Raw genomic sequence first — 15,192 nt, 5'->3', positions numbered from 1 at the left:
GAGGGGTGAGGAGTTTGAGGAATTTTCCCCGGCCAGATTCTAGGTGGTGGCCTTTCCTGCAGTCTTGTTGAATTGCGAGTCCTTTGGGGTTGATTGTAGAGCTATACTTAAAAAAGAGACCTCATTGGGAGAATCGGAAGGGAAGACTCTGGGTTCCTCCACAGATTAACTGTCTTCAATTCAATTCAAAAAAACTTTATTTGTCCCTGGGAGGAGGGGGGGTGATGGTTTCCAGGGAGGGTGTCCGGAGTGGGGAGGGGGGTGATGGTGTCCAGGGAGGGTGTCCAGAGCGGAGAGGGGGGTGAAGTTGTCCAGGGAGGGATGTCCGGAATGGGGAGGGGGGGTAAGATGTCCAGAGAGGGGTGTCCGGAGTGGGGAGGGGGGGGTGATGGTGTCCAGGGAGGGGGATGGTCAGAGGCATCGCAGCATGGACAGCGAAGACGGCGTCCTGAGGGGAGCCACTCAAACGCTGAGAAGAGAGCGTGTGAGGGGTCCTGCATGATCCAACCAGCTAACCTGAGTGTCTGCTGCTGATAGATGGTTGACAGAGTTCTAACAGGAAGTCCAGTGATCTTAGAGCATACTTTGGCAGTGCTCTGCAGGTGGTTTCTGTTCTGGAGGCTTGTGGAGTAGAACCAGCAGGTTATGGAGAATGTGATGATACTCTTGATGAAGGAGTAGTAGAAAGTCAGTGTTTCCACTGCTGGGGGACTATACTGCTGTCCATGGATCTTTGAAACAGGGTCTGAAACACGCCCCCAAGCTGCTCTGCACAGTGCTTCAGGACGCAGCCGCTGATGTTGTCTGGGCCAGGTGAGCTGTTCTCTCTTGTACTCCTGAGGGCTTTCACCATGTCCTCTATGCGGAAGGTGAGAACTGCTTAGTCACTGGGCTTGAGCTTGGACACTGCTTCTTCCAGCTGGGTGATGTTGTCCTGCTCGAATCTTGTGTAGAAGTAGTTGAGGTTGTTCAGTTCAGTTCCCCTCAGTTCAATTGGCTTCAGATCAGTTTGCTTCAATTGCCCATAGTTCAGTTGGCTTCAGTTCCCTCAGGTCAGTTGCCATCAGATCAGATGGCTTGAGTTGAACTCAGTTCAGTTAGCTTCAGTTGTCCTAATTTTAGTTGCCCTTAGTTCAGTTGGCTTCAGTTGCCTTCAGTTCAGTTGGCCTCAGTTTCCATCAGCTCAGTTGCCATCAGTTAATTGCCGTCAGTTCAGTTGGCTTCCATTCACTTGCCCTCAGATCAGGTGGCTTCAGTTGCTCTCAGTTCAGTTGGTAACCATTTAATTGCTCTCAGTTCTGTTTGTCTCAGTCCAGTTGCCCTCAGTTCAGTTGGCTTCAGTTGCCATCAGTTCAGTTGGATTCAGGTTCCCTTAGTTCAGTTGGCTGCAGGTTCACTTTGGTTCAGTTTCCCTCAGTTGATTTGCCCTCAGTTCAGTTTGCTTCAGTTAAATGTCATTTAATTGAATTCGCTTCAGTTGCCCTCAGTTCAGTTGGCTTCAGTCCAGTTGGCTTCAATTGCCCTGAGTTAAGTTGGCTTCAGTTGTCCTCAGTTCAGTTGGCTTCAGTTCAGTTGATCTAAGTTCATTTAGCTTCAGTCAAGTTGGCTTCAGTTCAGTTGCCTTCAGTTGATTTGCTCTCAGTTGAGTTTGCTTCAATGGCCTTCAGAAGAGGCTATTGGCCAGCCACTGTAAATGCAGAAACATTGTTTTCAGTTAATGTTTTTAAGATGTTTCGAAACTGATGCACCTGGTCTGTCCAGTCAAGGATTTATTTGGATGTTGGAGAGGAGGACTTCTCTCTTTGGCAGAGTAAGATCTTTTGGGAAGTTGTGTAATGTTTGCTATTTTCATTTTAGTCTTTATTAACTTGCACATGTACACTCAAAGAAATAACTCATTGGATGAACTCAATTAAATTGAGGGCAGGATTTCCATCCAACATATATATGTTGACCCAACTCAAAAGTAGTACATTCTCGCAATACAATAAAAATGAGTTAGTCCAACTAATTTTTAGAAAATAAAGCCAAAATGAAATTATTGCAGTAACTAAGCAAAATTGATTTACATTTGTCAGACTAATTTTTAACAAATACAGCTAAAATGAAATTATTTTGGTTACTAAGCTAAATTGATTTATATGTGCCCAACTCAAAATTGAGCAAGCTAAAAATCCCTGTTGATCCCATAAAAACACAGACAAAACCTGGTTGGTATTTTTAATGTAGAATAATCCTTAATTCAACAATCTTGAATGTAACACCACAAGATGTCAAATTTACTTGCAAAACACAAACCAAAATGTTGATTTTGAGTGAAAACAAAATATCAAGAAGTCAATTTTACATAAAGACTAAGATGTCAGATTTGCATACCAACACAGACCAAGAACTTAGTTTTGTATAAGATGTCAAATTTACTTGATACAAAGCAGAGAACTCAGTCTTAGTTATAAAACACCAAGAAACAGTTTTACCTTTTCTTAAATAACTCAAGGCATACTTTACAAGAAATGGTTCTCCAAAATAGCTTAAAGTGGTGTAAAATCAACACCCAGCGCCACAAAGGAAACTGCAAAAACACATTTGAATTCCTGCTTAAGTGTGCTAATGTAGCCATTAGCCTTAATGTACTAGAGTTAAAGAAAAGAAATCAAGGCAAAAACTAAATTCCCATGGATCAAATTGGCTAGTAGAAAATGTCCTTTGAATGTAAGCCAGTAAAAACAAAACATGAGAACAGTACTAGCTATTCATCAAAAAAATTAAAAATGAAAAATTCCAAAATCTTGAAACAAACTCAATCCATTTATCCTGAGATGAGTGATGAGGAGACAATGGATGCAAGAAGTGTGGAGGGTAGTCACACTCAAGTGAGCAAACTATTCATCCAGTCTAAACCCCCGTAGTCTCTCTCCACTCCCCATGACTGCATATCGTGTTGATCGTGTACTTCCAGCAGTTCAATAAACAGCCTCTTCTTCCCTGTAACTTAAGTCAATTCTGAGTCCAATTCTCAAGTCCAAAATGTTGTAGGTCATAGATTGTCTTTATATGGGGTGAAAATGAAGGCAAGAACAATACAACCAAAAATAAAGATTCGATGATGAACTTTGCCAACAAGTGTTCACCTCTCAAGCAAACAACTTGATTTTCAGCTGCTGTATCTTTGTGTTCAGCTTGTGCCCATCCAGGTTCATTAGGATCTTCTGGAAAAACTCAAATGTGTACTTGAGGTTGTCTGGAAAGCTTAGATCCAGGGCATAAATGAGCCCAAACATCATTATGACCCCCATGATGACGCTGTCCACGTTGCTCAGGACTTTGATGCCTTCGATAACAACTCCCACATCCTCTGGCTGCCTCTCGCCATCTCCACGGATCATGTATATCCCCATGACCATGAGGGCAATGTCCCTTTCTGCATCCTCAGTGGCGGAGGCCTGAACAACAACACAAAAACATAACACTTGTATTAGATAAAATGCTGAACACCACTAACAGAAAATCAACTGTTTTGTGGCATGCATCTGTAATGTGTTATATATGAATTTTTTTTTTTTAAGTCCTCATTGCTTGTCAAATCAATCATATATGTATCATGAGTTAAACGTGATTGGAAAGTTAACCATATATATATATATATAATGATCCTTTAGGCAACCACATCCCTATAGAGATGGACCTGTGGGACAGAAATAGCTATTTTACTCCACAGGGCCTCCGACCATTTGCCACGACCAGCTTAGGAGACTCTGACTCTGTCTTTTCTTGCACCTACCAGTGATTTCAAACAAAAATAAAAATTCAAAGAGCCACATTGTTTACAAAATGCCAAAAAGTTGTAGTGTGTTGAGCTCAAAGGACCACAATATATGTAAATATGAATCTGTAACACTATTTCATGCTACTGTGTAAGACGAACTATTGACTTACCAGATATTCCTTGAAGAAAGTGTCTGGATCTTCATTGAGGTAGATAACAAGGCTTCTCAGGATGCACTCCCTCCTGGTGTCAATGTCGTCACACTAAAGCAGGGGTGAAAAATCTAAACAGAATTTGGCTAAATATTGGTGCAACAGTGGCATAGGGAGGAGGGCAAGTTGACTAGAGGGTGTGAAAAAACAAGATAACCTAACACACACACACATATATATATAAAAAACGGTTCGACTATTTCTACTTACCAAATCTATTTTTGCCAGAACGTCTTTGATTTGTTGCCCCTTCACTCCTCCTTTGCTTTTGAAGATCTGCATCAACTTGAGTGAAAAGTGGTCCAGTTGTGACATAAACTTTGACTTCAGTGGCTTTGTAGTGATCCGCAAGAACTCCTCATTAATCTGAAAAATATATTTTTAAAAATCTTTAGAAAAATTTGGCATTTTCTTACAGTTAAATATCAATACAAGTTACAAGTCAACTTACTTCACTCTGCTGGAACAGGGCAGGCCATCGGTTTTTGAATTCCTCAATCATGGGCCTCTGTTCATGACACTTGAATGTAGCTACTTCTGCTGTTTTGGGAGTTTGCTGTTTACCATGAACTTTGTATGTATGTATGATTTAGTAGCTTACTCCATGTACTAAAACCTGCATGGGCAATCTGCATATGGACATGGATAGCGATAACTGCCCCTTAAATGCCTGTGAGTCTGCCTAAAATGCTGCAACAACAAATACCTGCTAGATAGTTCCAAACTGCATTCTTTACACTGCCACATTCATAGTCCTGAAATAGAGAATAAAGAGAATTAGCATATATAACATCACATCAAAAGGATGACAATGATAGAGATCAGCTTGTACCAGCATTAAACACATAACCTATTACTTACAATCACTAAGAGGCTGCCACATGAAGCTTGAAAAAAATGATCAATCTGCAAAAGATGATAACATTAAATTGTGAGTGCAAGTACCAGAATACCCAGAAATGCAGACAAGTTGAAATTGAATTAAAGCTCTGACCAATAAAACAAGATAACATTTGAACATTTGAATAGGCTACCCATTATTTGACAAACAATTAAGTTTCAATAATTAAGTCCAAGACATGAGATTATTTTAAATTCTGCCATTTTATTAAAATAAACAGGAACAATATTAACCTTCCTGCATGCATTCACTGACCATCTATAACCTAGAATCTACATTTACTACATAATCGACAGCTTTACTAAAGAAGAGAGGGTGTAAAAGAGGCAGAGACCGGCGGAGATGATGGAGTTCAACAAAACAGGGCAAGCTCAACACCAACAGGATCTGGTGCCTGAACTTCAACCAGATCCGTGTACATTGCGTGTCCGCTCCTGTCCGTCAAGGCTCCGTGCATCTTTGACCGTCCTCAACAGTCTCCCTCTGCATCACGGAGAGCACAGCCGGTCTGGAGAGCTGAGACAAACGAATTCTCGCAATAATAAAACAGAGTCACTCGCGATAGCGCAAGATAATACTCTGTATGAGGTATAAAACACTATATAATCCTTATAAACACATTCAAACACACATACAGGCAGTCTCCGGAATGCCGGAGCTGACACGCAACGCAGCGGACCCAGCGGAAGCACATACATTGAATAAAGTAAAACTACATGGGCAGACATTGCATGCATTTATCTCCAACTGTCGTTTCAATAATCTTACCCGCTCACGCTGGTCCTCACGTTCACCCCGGCCTGACTTATGTTATATAAAAAGTTCACCTCACAATCATCTTGCAGTTTTCCGACTGCCGTGTTCACGTGTGGACTATTAAGCTAGCGGCTATGGTGGAAGTTATCAAGCTAGCATGCAAAGTCAGACTTTAAAAGTAAAGTTCGCCCCCCACAAACATTGCACGAATTGTGTTATATAGCACTGAATACACCAGTGGTACAGTCTACAGTACTACAGTTATAAAAATAAAAAAAATACTTACCAAAGACCGAGCTCCAACCTGCTGCAGGTTTCCCGATTCCTGTTGATGCGGTCCAATCCAGCCGAAAGACGTTTTGCTAATGAGTTATGCCCGCGACGATTGTGCACATGCGCAAAGGGCGGCTCCAAGTTCTGAACTCATTTATTTTGCGTTGATCAACATCAAATCAATCCCATAGGATCAATTATGAGGACGTTTATGTTTCACTGACTAAATATATGTCTATATTTTAAAACTCGATATTTTTTAATAAATTCAACAATACTTAAGTGTGTCACATCTAAGAAGGGCTTGAATCAGTTTTTTGAGTGTACAGGTTGGGAAAGTGCATGGAAAGTGCATTGAAGTTCACCTTTTGTCAGTATTAGTGTGATACAATGGCCAGCACAGAGCACTTCACCTGCCTGGCATGTACTCCAAACATACTTGCTCTCTGTGCAGATGGAAACAGGAAACTATACAGATTCCGCCAGTCCAAAGAGGAAGTTGTTTTCCGCTTTGCAACATTCACTAAAAAAATAATGTCTGACATTTAAAATCCCTTTTTCTGATTCCCCTTAGTTCAGAGGAACCATATTTTAATGGAACCTTTATTGCCAAGGACACTGATATTAAGATGTTTGTTGAGGAGGTCAGGGGTAAAATAAAAAGTGTAAGTCAAATAATTAGCTGTTGCTTAAAATACAATGTTTAGGCAATAAATGTATGATTTGATTAAATTATTCAACAGCTGTATTGTATCCCTCATGCACAGTGGATTTCAGTTATGTTATACACTACCGTTCAAAAGTTTGGGGTCACTGAGAAATGTTCTTATTTTTGAAAGAAAAGCACTGTTTTTTTCAATGGAGATAACATTAAACTAATCAGAAATACACTCTATACATTGTTAATGTGGTAAATGACTATTCTGGCTGCAAATGTCTGGTTTTTAATGAAATATCTACATAGATGTATAGAGGCCCATTTCCAGCAACCATCACTCTGGTGATCTAATGGTGCATTGTTTGCTAATTGCGTTAGAAGGCTAATAGATTATTAGAAAACCCTTGTGCAATTATGACAGCACAGCTGAAAACAGTTTAGCTGGTTAGAGAAGCTATAAAACTGACCTTCCTTTGAGCTACTGTAGTTGAGTATCTGGAGCATCACATTTGTGGGTTCGATTAAACTCTCAAAATGGCCAGAAAAAGAGAACTTTCATGTGAAACTCGACAGTCTATTCTTGTTCTTAGAAATGAAGGCTATTCCATGCAAGAAATTGCAGAGAAAATGAAAATTTTGTACAACGGTGTGTACTACTCTCTTCAGAAAACAGCACAAACAGGCTCTAACCAGAGTAGAAAGAGAAGGGGGAGGCCCAACTGCACTACTGAGCAAGAAGACAAGTACATAAGAGTCTCTAGTTTGAGAAATAGACACCTCACAGGTCCTCAATTGGCAGCTTCATTATAGTACCCGCAAAACACCAGTGTCAATGTTTACAGTGAAAAGGCGACTCCGGGATGCTGGCCTTCAGGGCAGAGTTGCAAAGAAAAAGCCATATCCGAGACTGGCCAATGAAAGGAAATGATTAATATGGGCAAAAGCACACAGACATTGGATAAAGGAACATCTGAAAAAATTTTATGGACAGACAAATCTAAGTTTGAGGTGTTTGGATCACACAGAAGAACATTGAGACGCAGAACAACTGAAAAGATGCTGGAAGAGCACCTGACGCTATCTGTTAAGCATGGCGGAGGTAATGTGATGGTCTGGGGTTGCTTTGGTGCTGGTAAAGTGGGAGATTTGTACAAGGTAAAAGGGATTTTCAATAAGGAAGGCAATCACTCTGTTTTACAATGCCATGCCATACCCTGTGGGCAGAGCTTGATTGGAGCCAATTTCATCCTACAACAGGAAAATGACCCAAAGCAAACCTTCAAATTATGTAAGAACTATTTAGGGAAGAAGCAAGCAGCTGATATTCTATCTATTATGGAGTGGCCAGCGCAGTCACCAGATCTCAACCCTATTGAGCTGTTGTGGGAGCTGCTTGACCGTAAATTACACAAGAAGTACCCAACAAGCCAATCCAACTTGTGGGAGGGGCTTCGGGTGAAATTTCTCCAGATTATCTCAGCAAATTAACAGTCGGAATGCCAAAGGTCGGCAATGCTGTAATTGCTGCAAATGGAGCATTCTTCAACGAAAGCAAAGTTTGAGGGAGAAAATTATTATTTCAAATACTAAACATTATTTCGAACATTATCAATGTCTTGACTATATTTTCTATTCATTTTGCAACTCATTTGATAAAAAAGTCACTTTTCATGGAAAACACAAAATAGCCTGGGTGACCCCAAACTTTTGAACGGTAGTGTATGTACAGTACATACCTTAGTAGTTAGCAATAAGCAATATGTGAACATGTATGTGAAATGTTTTGTTAAGCTTTGAAACTGCGTATGTCTGTGTATGTTAGGTGGCATCTGAATTGACTTAAGTAGCTCTGCTGTCCATTATATAATAGCACATCTTTGAAATATACTGATTATGCATCCATTTTGTAACCCTACATTTGAGCTTGTTTGAATAGCTGGAGAAAGATGCATTATTTTGTGCTTCTTGAGCCCTGAAATACCTTCAGTTTGAATTTAAACTGGTGTCTCCAATTATTATAAAAATGCTTGTTACGACCAGCTTGTTTTAGCCATAACAAGTAGTGGAGATCCACACAGCCATCTTGCTTTTAATGTACATTTATTATACAATCGCTAAACATCAATGCAGAAGGTTGTTAGCCTTTGTTATCCAGTGATGAGTGAGAGAGAGAAAGCCTTGGCAGCCTGGCTTATATGCCCTCCCACTCAGCTGAAACTCATCTGCTATCAACAGGTAGGTGAGGTGGTCTCCACAACAACCAGCAGGCATGCCACCTCCAACCACCAGATGATGCCAAAACCCTAAAACACAAACCAAAGACAGTACCAAGCAAAACACCATAGCTAAGGAAGTCACAATGCTGATGTCAAGTAACCTGACTCCATGGTCCTGATGGATAAAGTACTTGTTATGCTGTATTTTTGATTATTACCAAACCAGATGTGTTTTGTCATTCAGACCTCAGGCAGAGGAATCTGTGGTGCCAGTGGTCTGCAGCCCAGGAAACTGCAAGAACAGCAAGTAAGCTGGACGAAGAGGGCATGGAGGTTATTGTATGCAGGCATGGAGTCTTACTCAAGGCTCTCAACATGTATGGTGGGGAAATCTTTGTGTATCCACTTTTCCTCCAGTTGGAGTTTTCCAGGGAAAGCTTTCCATCCTCCTTCACATGCTTTGAAATACTGAAGCTGCCATTTCAACTCCTACAAAGACTTTGAGGAAGCACATGTTGCTGCCATAGTGCACACACTGGATTTAGTCTTGTCTATGTATTTTCAGGAAATGACATTGCCATGCTTTTATTCAGTAGAAAAGGTCAATGTGAGTTCAGTGTTTTTCTAACATTTCAAGGACAGTGCAGTATTGTCTTTCCCAAAAGAGATCGCTCTTTGTTGTTGCAGTTCTGTCAATTGCTTGATACTTCAATGTGCATCACCTTGCTCTCCTTGCCTGTTGCCACTGGCTACATAAGGTTGAAATATTTCTTTATATGCCAACAAATTCTAGTTGATATGCTAGTTTTATTTGCATTAAAACACCATTATCGTAACAAATGCAGTTAACTAATTCATCCGTGACATTTGCACATGCTTAATACAATACAACAGCCTGGTTAAAACATCAGTCTCCAAATATGATACAATTGGATCAGTTAAAGAATCTATTAAAAAGGCAAAATGGTAACCTCTTCATCTGGAAGCTCCCAGGCCAACTGAATCTCAGGAACTGACAGTCCCTGCATCTCACTTCCCTTATTTGCATCAAATGTCCTCCAAATTGTCCTCTCCACTTGCATCTTAGTCCCGCCCACCAGAGATGCACAAAGGAAATGAAGCCGAGGAGAGAGGAAGAAGAAAAATCTGTTTTAAGAGACAGGAGACATGCTTTCCTCGACAGGTTCACATGACATCAGCTGAGCACCTTCAGCCTAACAGCTGTTTATGTCCGCACAAGTACACTGTATTATTTCTAAGTGTTTAGTGTTTAGTCCTTCTACCTGATAACATGTTTATTATACAGTTTTGAATTAGTCTAGCCTAAATTTCGATAATGAACTCTGTAGTTTTATAAACAGATATTTACGCCAGAAATACTGAAAATGATTTATTAGGATCTAAATGAAACTTTATTAAGATAAATAAGAGTGAATGTAAAACATGTTTGTGACTGACAGACTCCATCTTGATCAAACTGCCATCATCATCATCAGACATTCAGTCGGAGGGATCATAAACAGTAAATGAAACATGTATTGATTTATAGATGTTATAGAGCTTCATATTTTGTTGTTAATCTTCAGGCCAGACTCTTTTTATTCCCAGCTCATCACAGACCGACTGTACAAACTCACAGCTGTTTATAAATCTGTTGAAATGTCTTTTTAACATCCGTCTTTTCTCCGGTATTAAACTCTGCTCATGTTGAAAAGTTTCACTGAAGTCTGATTCTGCTGCAGCGTCCAATCAATGTGTGATAGACACGAAGGGGGCGTTTCTGTCAGTAAAACGACTTCCGTGAAGTCGCATCTCCTCAGTCATCCCTCCGCAGATCTGCCTCCTCTCTCCTCAATTCACTGCAAGAGCATTGGGACAATCCTCATCATGGTGGGACCGAGGAGATTGCAAATAAGGGAAGTCAGACGTAGCCAGTGTCTCCATGCTGATTGTGAGGCCCATTCCAATCGATCCCATGGTCTTCATAAACCTGAACAGAAGACAACCTTGATTAACCTTAATTTCAGTTTTTGTGTTGCTTAAATTATTAGTTATCATTTCTTTTTCTTCATGAAAGTTTGTGATTTTTCCTCACCTGGGGTCATGAACTTGTGTGTGACATCTGGACTCTTTGATGTGTACTGAATTTTCTGTGCAGAGTTTATATACAAAGATGATGTTGTGGGTCATTTTGACCCAGACACTTTAATATGAGTAAGTAGCTTTTCAGGTCCACAATAAACATGTCTCTTTTATGTACTTTATTTTTGATTGCCCAATTATTTTTATTTATGGCCATTCAGACCCAGGTGTGTAGGATAGGATCTTTCTCGCACTTGTCCTTGTCACTTTTCTCATGTCAACTCTTTGACAAAGACACCAAAAATGAGCTCCATAGAGGTATACAGCTGAAGAAGTTTTATCACAGATTTTGAACGGGGATAGTGATGCAGAGGAAGACATTTCAGAGACAGATATTTCAGAAACTTAGGACAATGTTATTGATGATTCAGACTGTCAATTTTCCTATGATGAGGAGGATTCAGAGGACGAGTCTGCCGTTTTCGCTCCATCAGAGAAAACCAGGGAATGCAGCAATCATCATCCACAGAGGAGACATGGGTATCTAAAGATGGTAATATAAAATGGTCAACATCACCACACCAAAGCCGAGGCAGACTGTCATCAAAATGACTCCAGGTCCTACAATATTTGCTGTCACACATGTTGATGATATTCAATCAGCATCTCAGTTCTTCATATCCCCTCCATGAACAACTTGTAGGGGAGGCGTGTGTTTGAAGAGAAATGGAAGCCATGGATCAGACTGACTTGCATGCTTACATAGGAATTCTGGTATTAGCTGGAGTGCACAGGTCAAAGGGAGACCAACTGCAAGTCGATATAGATAGATCGATCGATAGATAGATCGATAGATCGATAGATAGATAGATAGATAGATAGATAGATAGATAGATAGATAGATAGATAGATAGATAGATAGATAGATAGATAGATAGATAGATAATACAATACACACCCGCTGTCCCCCTCCCCTTTGTATACAATAATCCCCCAAACAAGATTTAGGAGCCCCTATGTGACTAAGAGTAAATATAATTACAGGTTAAACCTGTGCAGTTAGCATTAGCATTGGACTTAAACTTATATAGCATAAATGTACATAACCTGTGAAGGAGAGAAAAACACGTGTGCTGGTTAAAAGAGACCCTGTAAAAAGTTAAAGAGCCTTAGAAACAAAGTGCTGACCTTTTAGAAACTAGTGTTTGTGCATGTACAGTGGTGTTTGAGGTAGTGCCAGAGGTGTGAGTACAGTCATTAAACAGTCAATGCAGACAGTTAGGGATGCAGATTGCGCCATTAAAATGCTCAGCAACATAAAGGAGCAGTGATTAGCATTAAGTATCCAAAACAATAAGGTGAAACGAGGAGCGATTAGGGTGATTGTCATTAAAGTACCCAAGTATTGAGGAGCAGATTAGCATTAAGTGTCAAAGACAATAGAGTGAAACTTGACCTAACTAGGGTGATCATGTCAACCCTTGCAGATGTAGCAAAACAATACAGTAGGATGAAACCAGACATGATTAGGGTGATTATCATTAAAGTGACCAGTGCTCAGTAAGGTGACTATCAAAATGCATTAAAGTGTCCAACTGGAGGCTGACTCTGAGGTCAGCAGTGCAGATGAGGAGTGAGAAAAAAATGAAAAATGAGTCCAGGATTCACTGTGTGCTTCTTCCCTGCCATGACAGTGAAGTGTTGTACAGTCTTATGGCCAGGGGGACAAAAGAGTTCTTGAGTCTGTCCGTGGAGCATGACTGTGACAGCACTGAACATGCTCCTCTGCCCGTTGAAGGTGCTGTGCAGAGGGTGGTGTGTGTTGTCCATGATGGAGAGTATTTTGTCCAGAGTCCTCCTCTCTGCCACTGTCACCAGTGAGTCCAGCTCTGTACCCATCACAGAGCCAGCCCTCCTCACCAGTCTGTCCAGGCGTGCTGCGTCCCTCTTCTTGCAGCTTCCTCCCCAGCACACCACTGCATAGAAGTGGACGCTGGACACCACAGACTGGTAGAACATCTGCAGCAGCTTTTTGCAGATGTTGAAGCACCCCAGCCTTCTCAGGAAGTACAGAGGGCTCTGTCCCTTCCTGCAGGTAGTGTCCATGTTAGGCGACCAGTCCAGCTTGTCATCCAGTTGCAGCCCCAGATACCCGTAGGTCCTAATCACCTCCATGTCGCCCCCCCCGATGAAAACAGGTTCTAGATGTGGTTTGTTCCTTTGGAAGTCCACCACCATCTCCTTAGTCTTGGAGGTGTTTAGCTGCAGATGGTTGGCACTACACCACGCCACAAAGTCCTCGATCAGGCTCCTGTACTCCTTCTCCTGTCCATCCCTGACACAACCAACTATCGCACTGTCGTCCGAGTATTTCTGCATGTGGCAGAGCTCAGAGTTATACTGGAAGTCAGAGGTGTACAGGGTGAACAGGACGGGGGAGAGCACAGTCCCCTGTGGTGCACCGGTGCTGCTGACCACAGTGTCAGATGTGCAGTCCTTCAGTCTGACGTACTGTGGTCTCTCTGTGAGGTAGTCGGTGATCCACCTCACCAGGTGTGAGTCCACCCTCATCTCGGTCAGCTGGTCTCTCAGTAGGAGGGGATGGATGGTGTCAAAAGTGCTTGAGAAATCAAACAACATGATTCTCATCACGCTGCTCCCATTGTCCAGATGAGAGTAAGCCCTGTGTAGAAGATAGAGGATGGCATCGTCCACGCCCACCTTTGCCTGGTATGCAAACTGCAGGGGATCCTGTGCGTGTTGGACCTGGGGTCTGAGGTGTTGGAGCAGCAGCCGTTCGAAGGTCTTCATAACGTGGGATGTCAGAGCAATTGGTCTGAAGTCGCCTGGCTCACTGGGGTTTTTCTTCTTGGGGACCGGGGTGAGGCACGAGGTCTTCAAGAGCACAGGAACCTTCCCAAGCCGCAGGCTCATGTTGAAGACGTGCTGAAGTGGCTCCCCCAGTTCAGCAGAGCAGGCCTTTAGCATCCTGGGACACACCTTGTCCGGGCCTGCTGCCTTCCTGGGGCCGAGTCTTTTCAGCTCCTTGCTCACCTGGTCCCTGGCGATGATGGGGGATGAATTGTCTCTGGAGATTGTGTTTGTCCTGGTAGAGGTGTTGGGGGGAGTGAGAGGGAGGGAGGGGGTGTGTAGAGGGGTGCTAGGGGGACAGGCATTGGGTGCAGCAACGGGGCAGTCAAACCTGTTAAAAAACAAGTTGAGCTGGTTTGCTCTCTCAGGGTTCCCGTCTTCTGCATTGTTGTTTTTCTTCTTACAGCCTGTGATGGTTTTCATGCCCTCCCTGACTTCCTTCATGTTGTTCTTCTGTAGCTTCTGCTCTACCTTTCTTCTGTACTCCTCCTTTGCCTCTCGGAGTCTGACCTTGAGTTCCCCCTGCACACGCTTTAGCTCTGCCTAGTCGCCCTCCTTGAATGCCCTTTTCTTCCTGTTGAGGATCTCTTTGACATCACTGGTAATCCAGGGCTTGTTGTTCAGGAAGCAGCGCATAGTTTTAGTGGGAACCACAACGTCCATACATAAGTTCATGTAGTCAGTTGTGCAAAGTGTGACCCCCTCAATGTCCTCACCATGAGTCTCTTGCAGGGCACTCCAGTCAGTGGTCTCAAAACAGTCTCTGAGAGCCTCCTCTGCCTCAGGAGACCACTTTTCTGTGTTGTTACCGGTTGTCTCTGGATTTTTGTCTTTTACTGTGGTTTGAGTAGGACCAGGTTGTGATCAGACTTCCCCAGAGGTGGTAGGGGGTGGCAGTGTAGGCGTACTTCACGTTTGCGTAGAGCAGGTCTATTGTCCTGTTCTTCCTGGTGGGACAGTTTACAAACTGGTGAAAGTCCGGTAGTGTAGAGTCCATGGTCCATGGAATGTAACATGGTTAAAGTCCTCTGAGATGGTAATGAAAGCATCAGGGTGCAGTGTTTGTAATCTCGAGATGTTCGAGTGGATGATGTCACACGCGGTCTCAACGTGCGCTCGTGGAGGAATGTAAACAACAACAACAATATGGACGGAGACCTACTGCCAGCAGCTCGATGTCTTTGCTGCACGTTGCCTCCTTCACAGTAACATGTCCATGGTGGCACCATCTGGTGTTAATAAACAGCCTCCTTTCCATTTGCCGCTGCGTTTAGTGTCTCTGTCCACTCTCACTGTAGTGAAGCCCGGTAGATCCACGTTAGCGTCCGGGGTGTTTTGTGTCAGCCAGGTTTCTGTGAGGCACATTAAACTGCACTCTCTAAATGTCTGGTTGTTCCTCACAAGAGCAGCCAGCTCGTCTGTCTTGTTGGTTAGACAGTTTAAGTTCCCCATAACTA

At 42.4% G+C, this 15,192-nt stretch overlaps 1 protein-coding gene across 1 annotated transcript; it reads right to left on the bottom strand.

The window, feature by feature from the left end:
* Positions 1–3,030: 3,030 nt before the first annotated feature.
* LOC306836933 (uncharacterized protein) lies at positions 3,031–5,938 on the bottom strand. The gene is made up of 4 exons (XM_079364319.1): positions 5,922–5,938; positions 4,189–4,733; positions 3,937–4,029; positions 3,031–3,443 (listed from the first exon to the last, which is right to left on the bottom strand). Exons 2-4 carry the CDS (start codon positions 4,291–4,293, stop codon positions 3,135–3,137), a joined length of 507 nt encoding a protein of 168 aa, XP_079220445.1. The 5' UTR covers positions 4,294–4,733; positions 5,922–5,938; the 3' UTR covers positions 3,031–3,134.
* Between the last annotated feature and the right edge of the window lie 9,254 nt (positions 5,939–15,192).

The sequence above is a fragment of the Symphodus melops genome (genome assembly GCF_947650265.1).
Source record: "Symphodus melops genome assembly, chromosome: 1".
Taxonomy (NCBI): Eukaryota; Metazoa; Chordata; class Actinopteri; order Labriformes; family Labridae; genus Symphodus; species Symphodus melops.
This window is presented reverse-complemented; position numbering and strand designations above follow the sequence as displayed.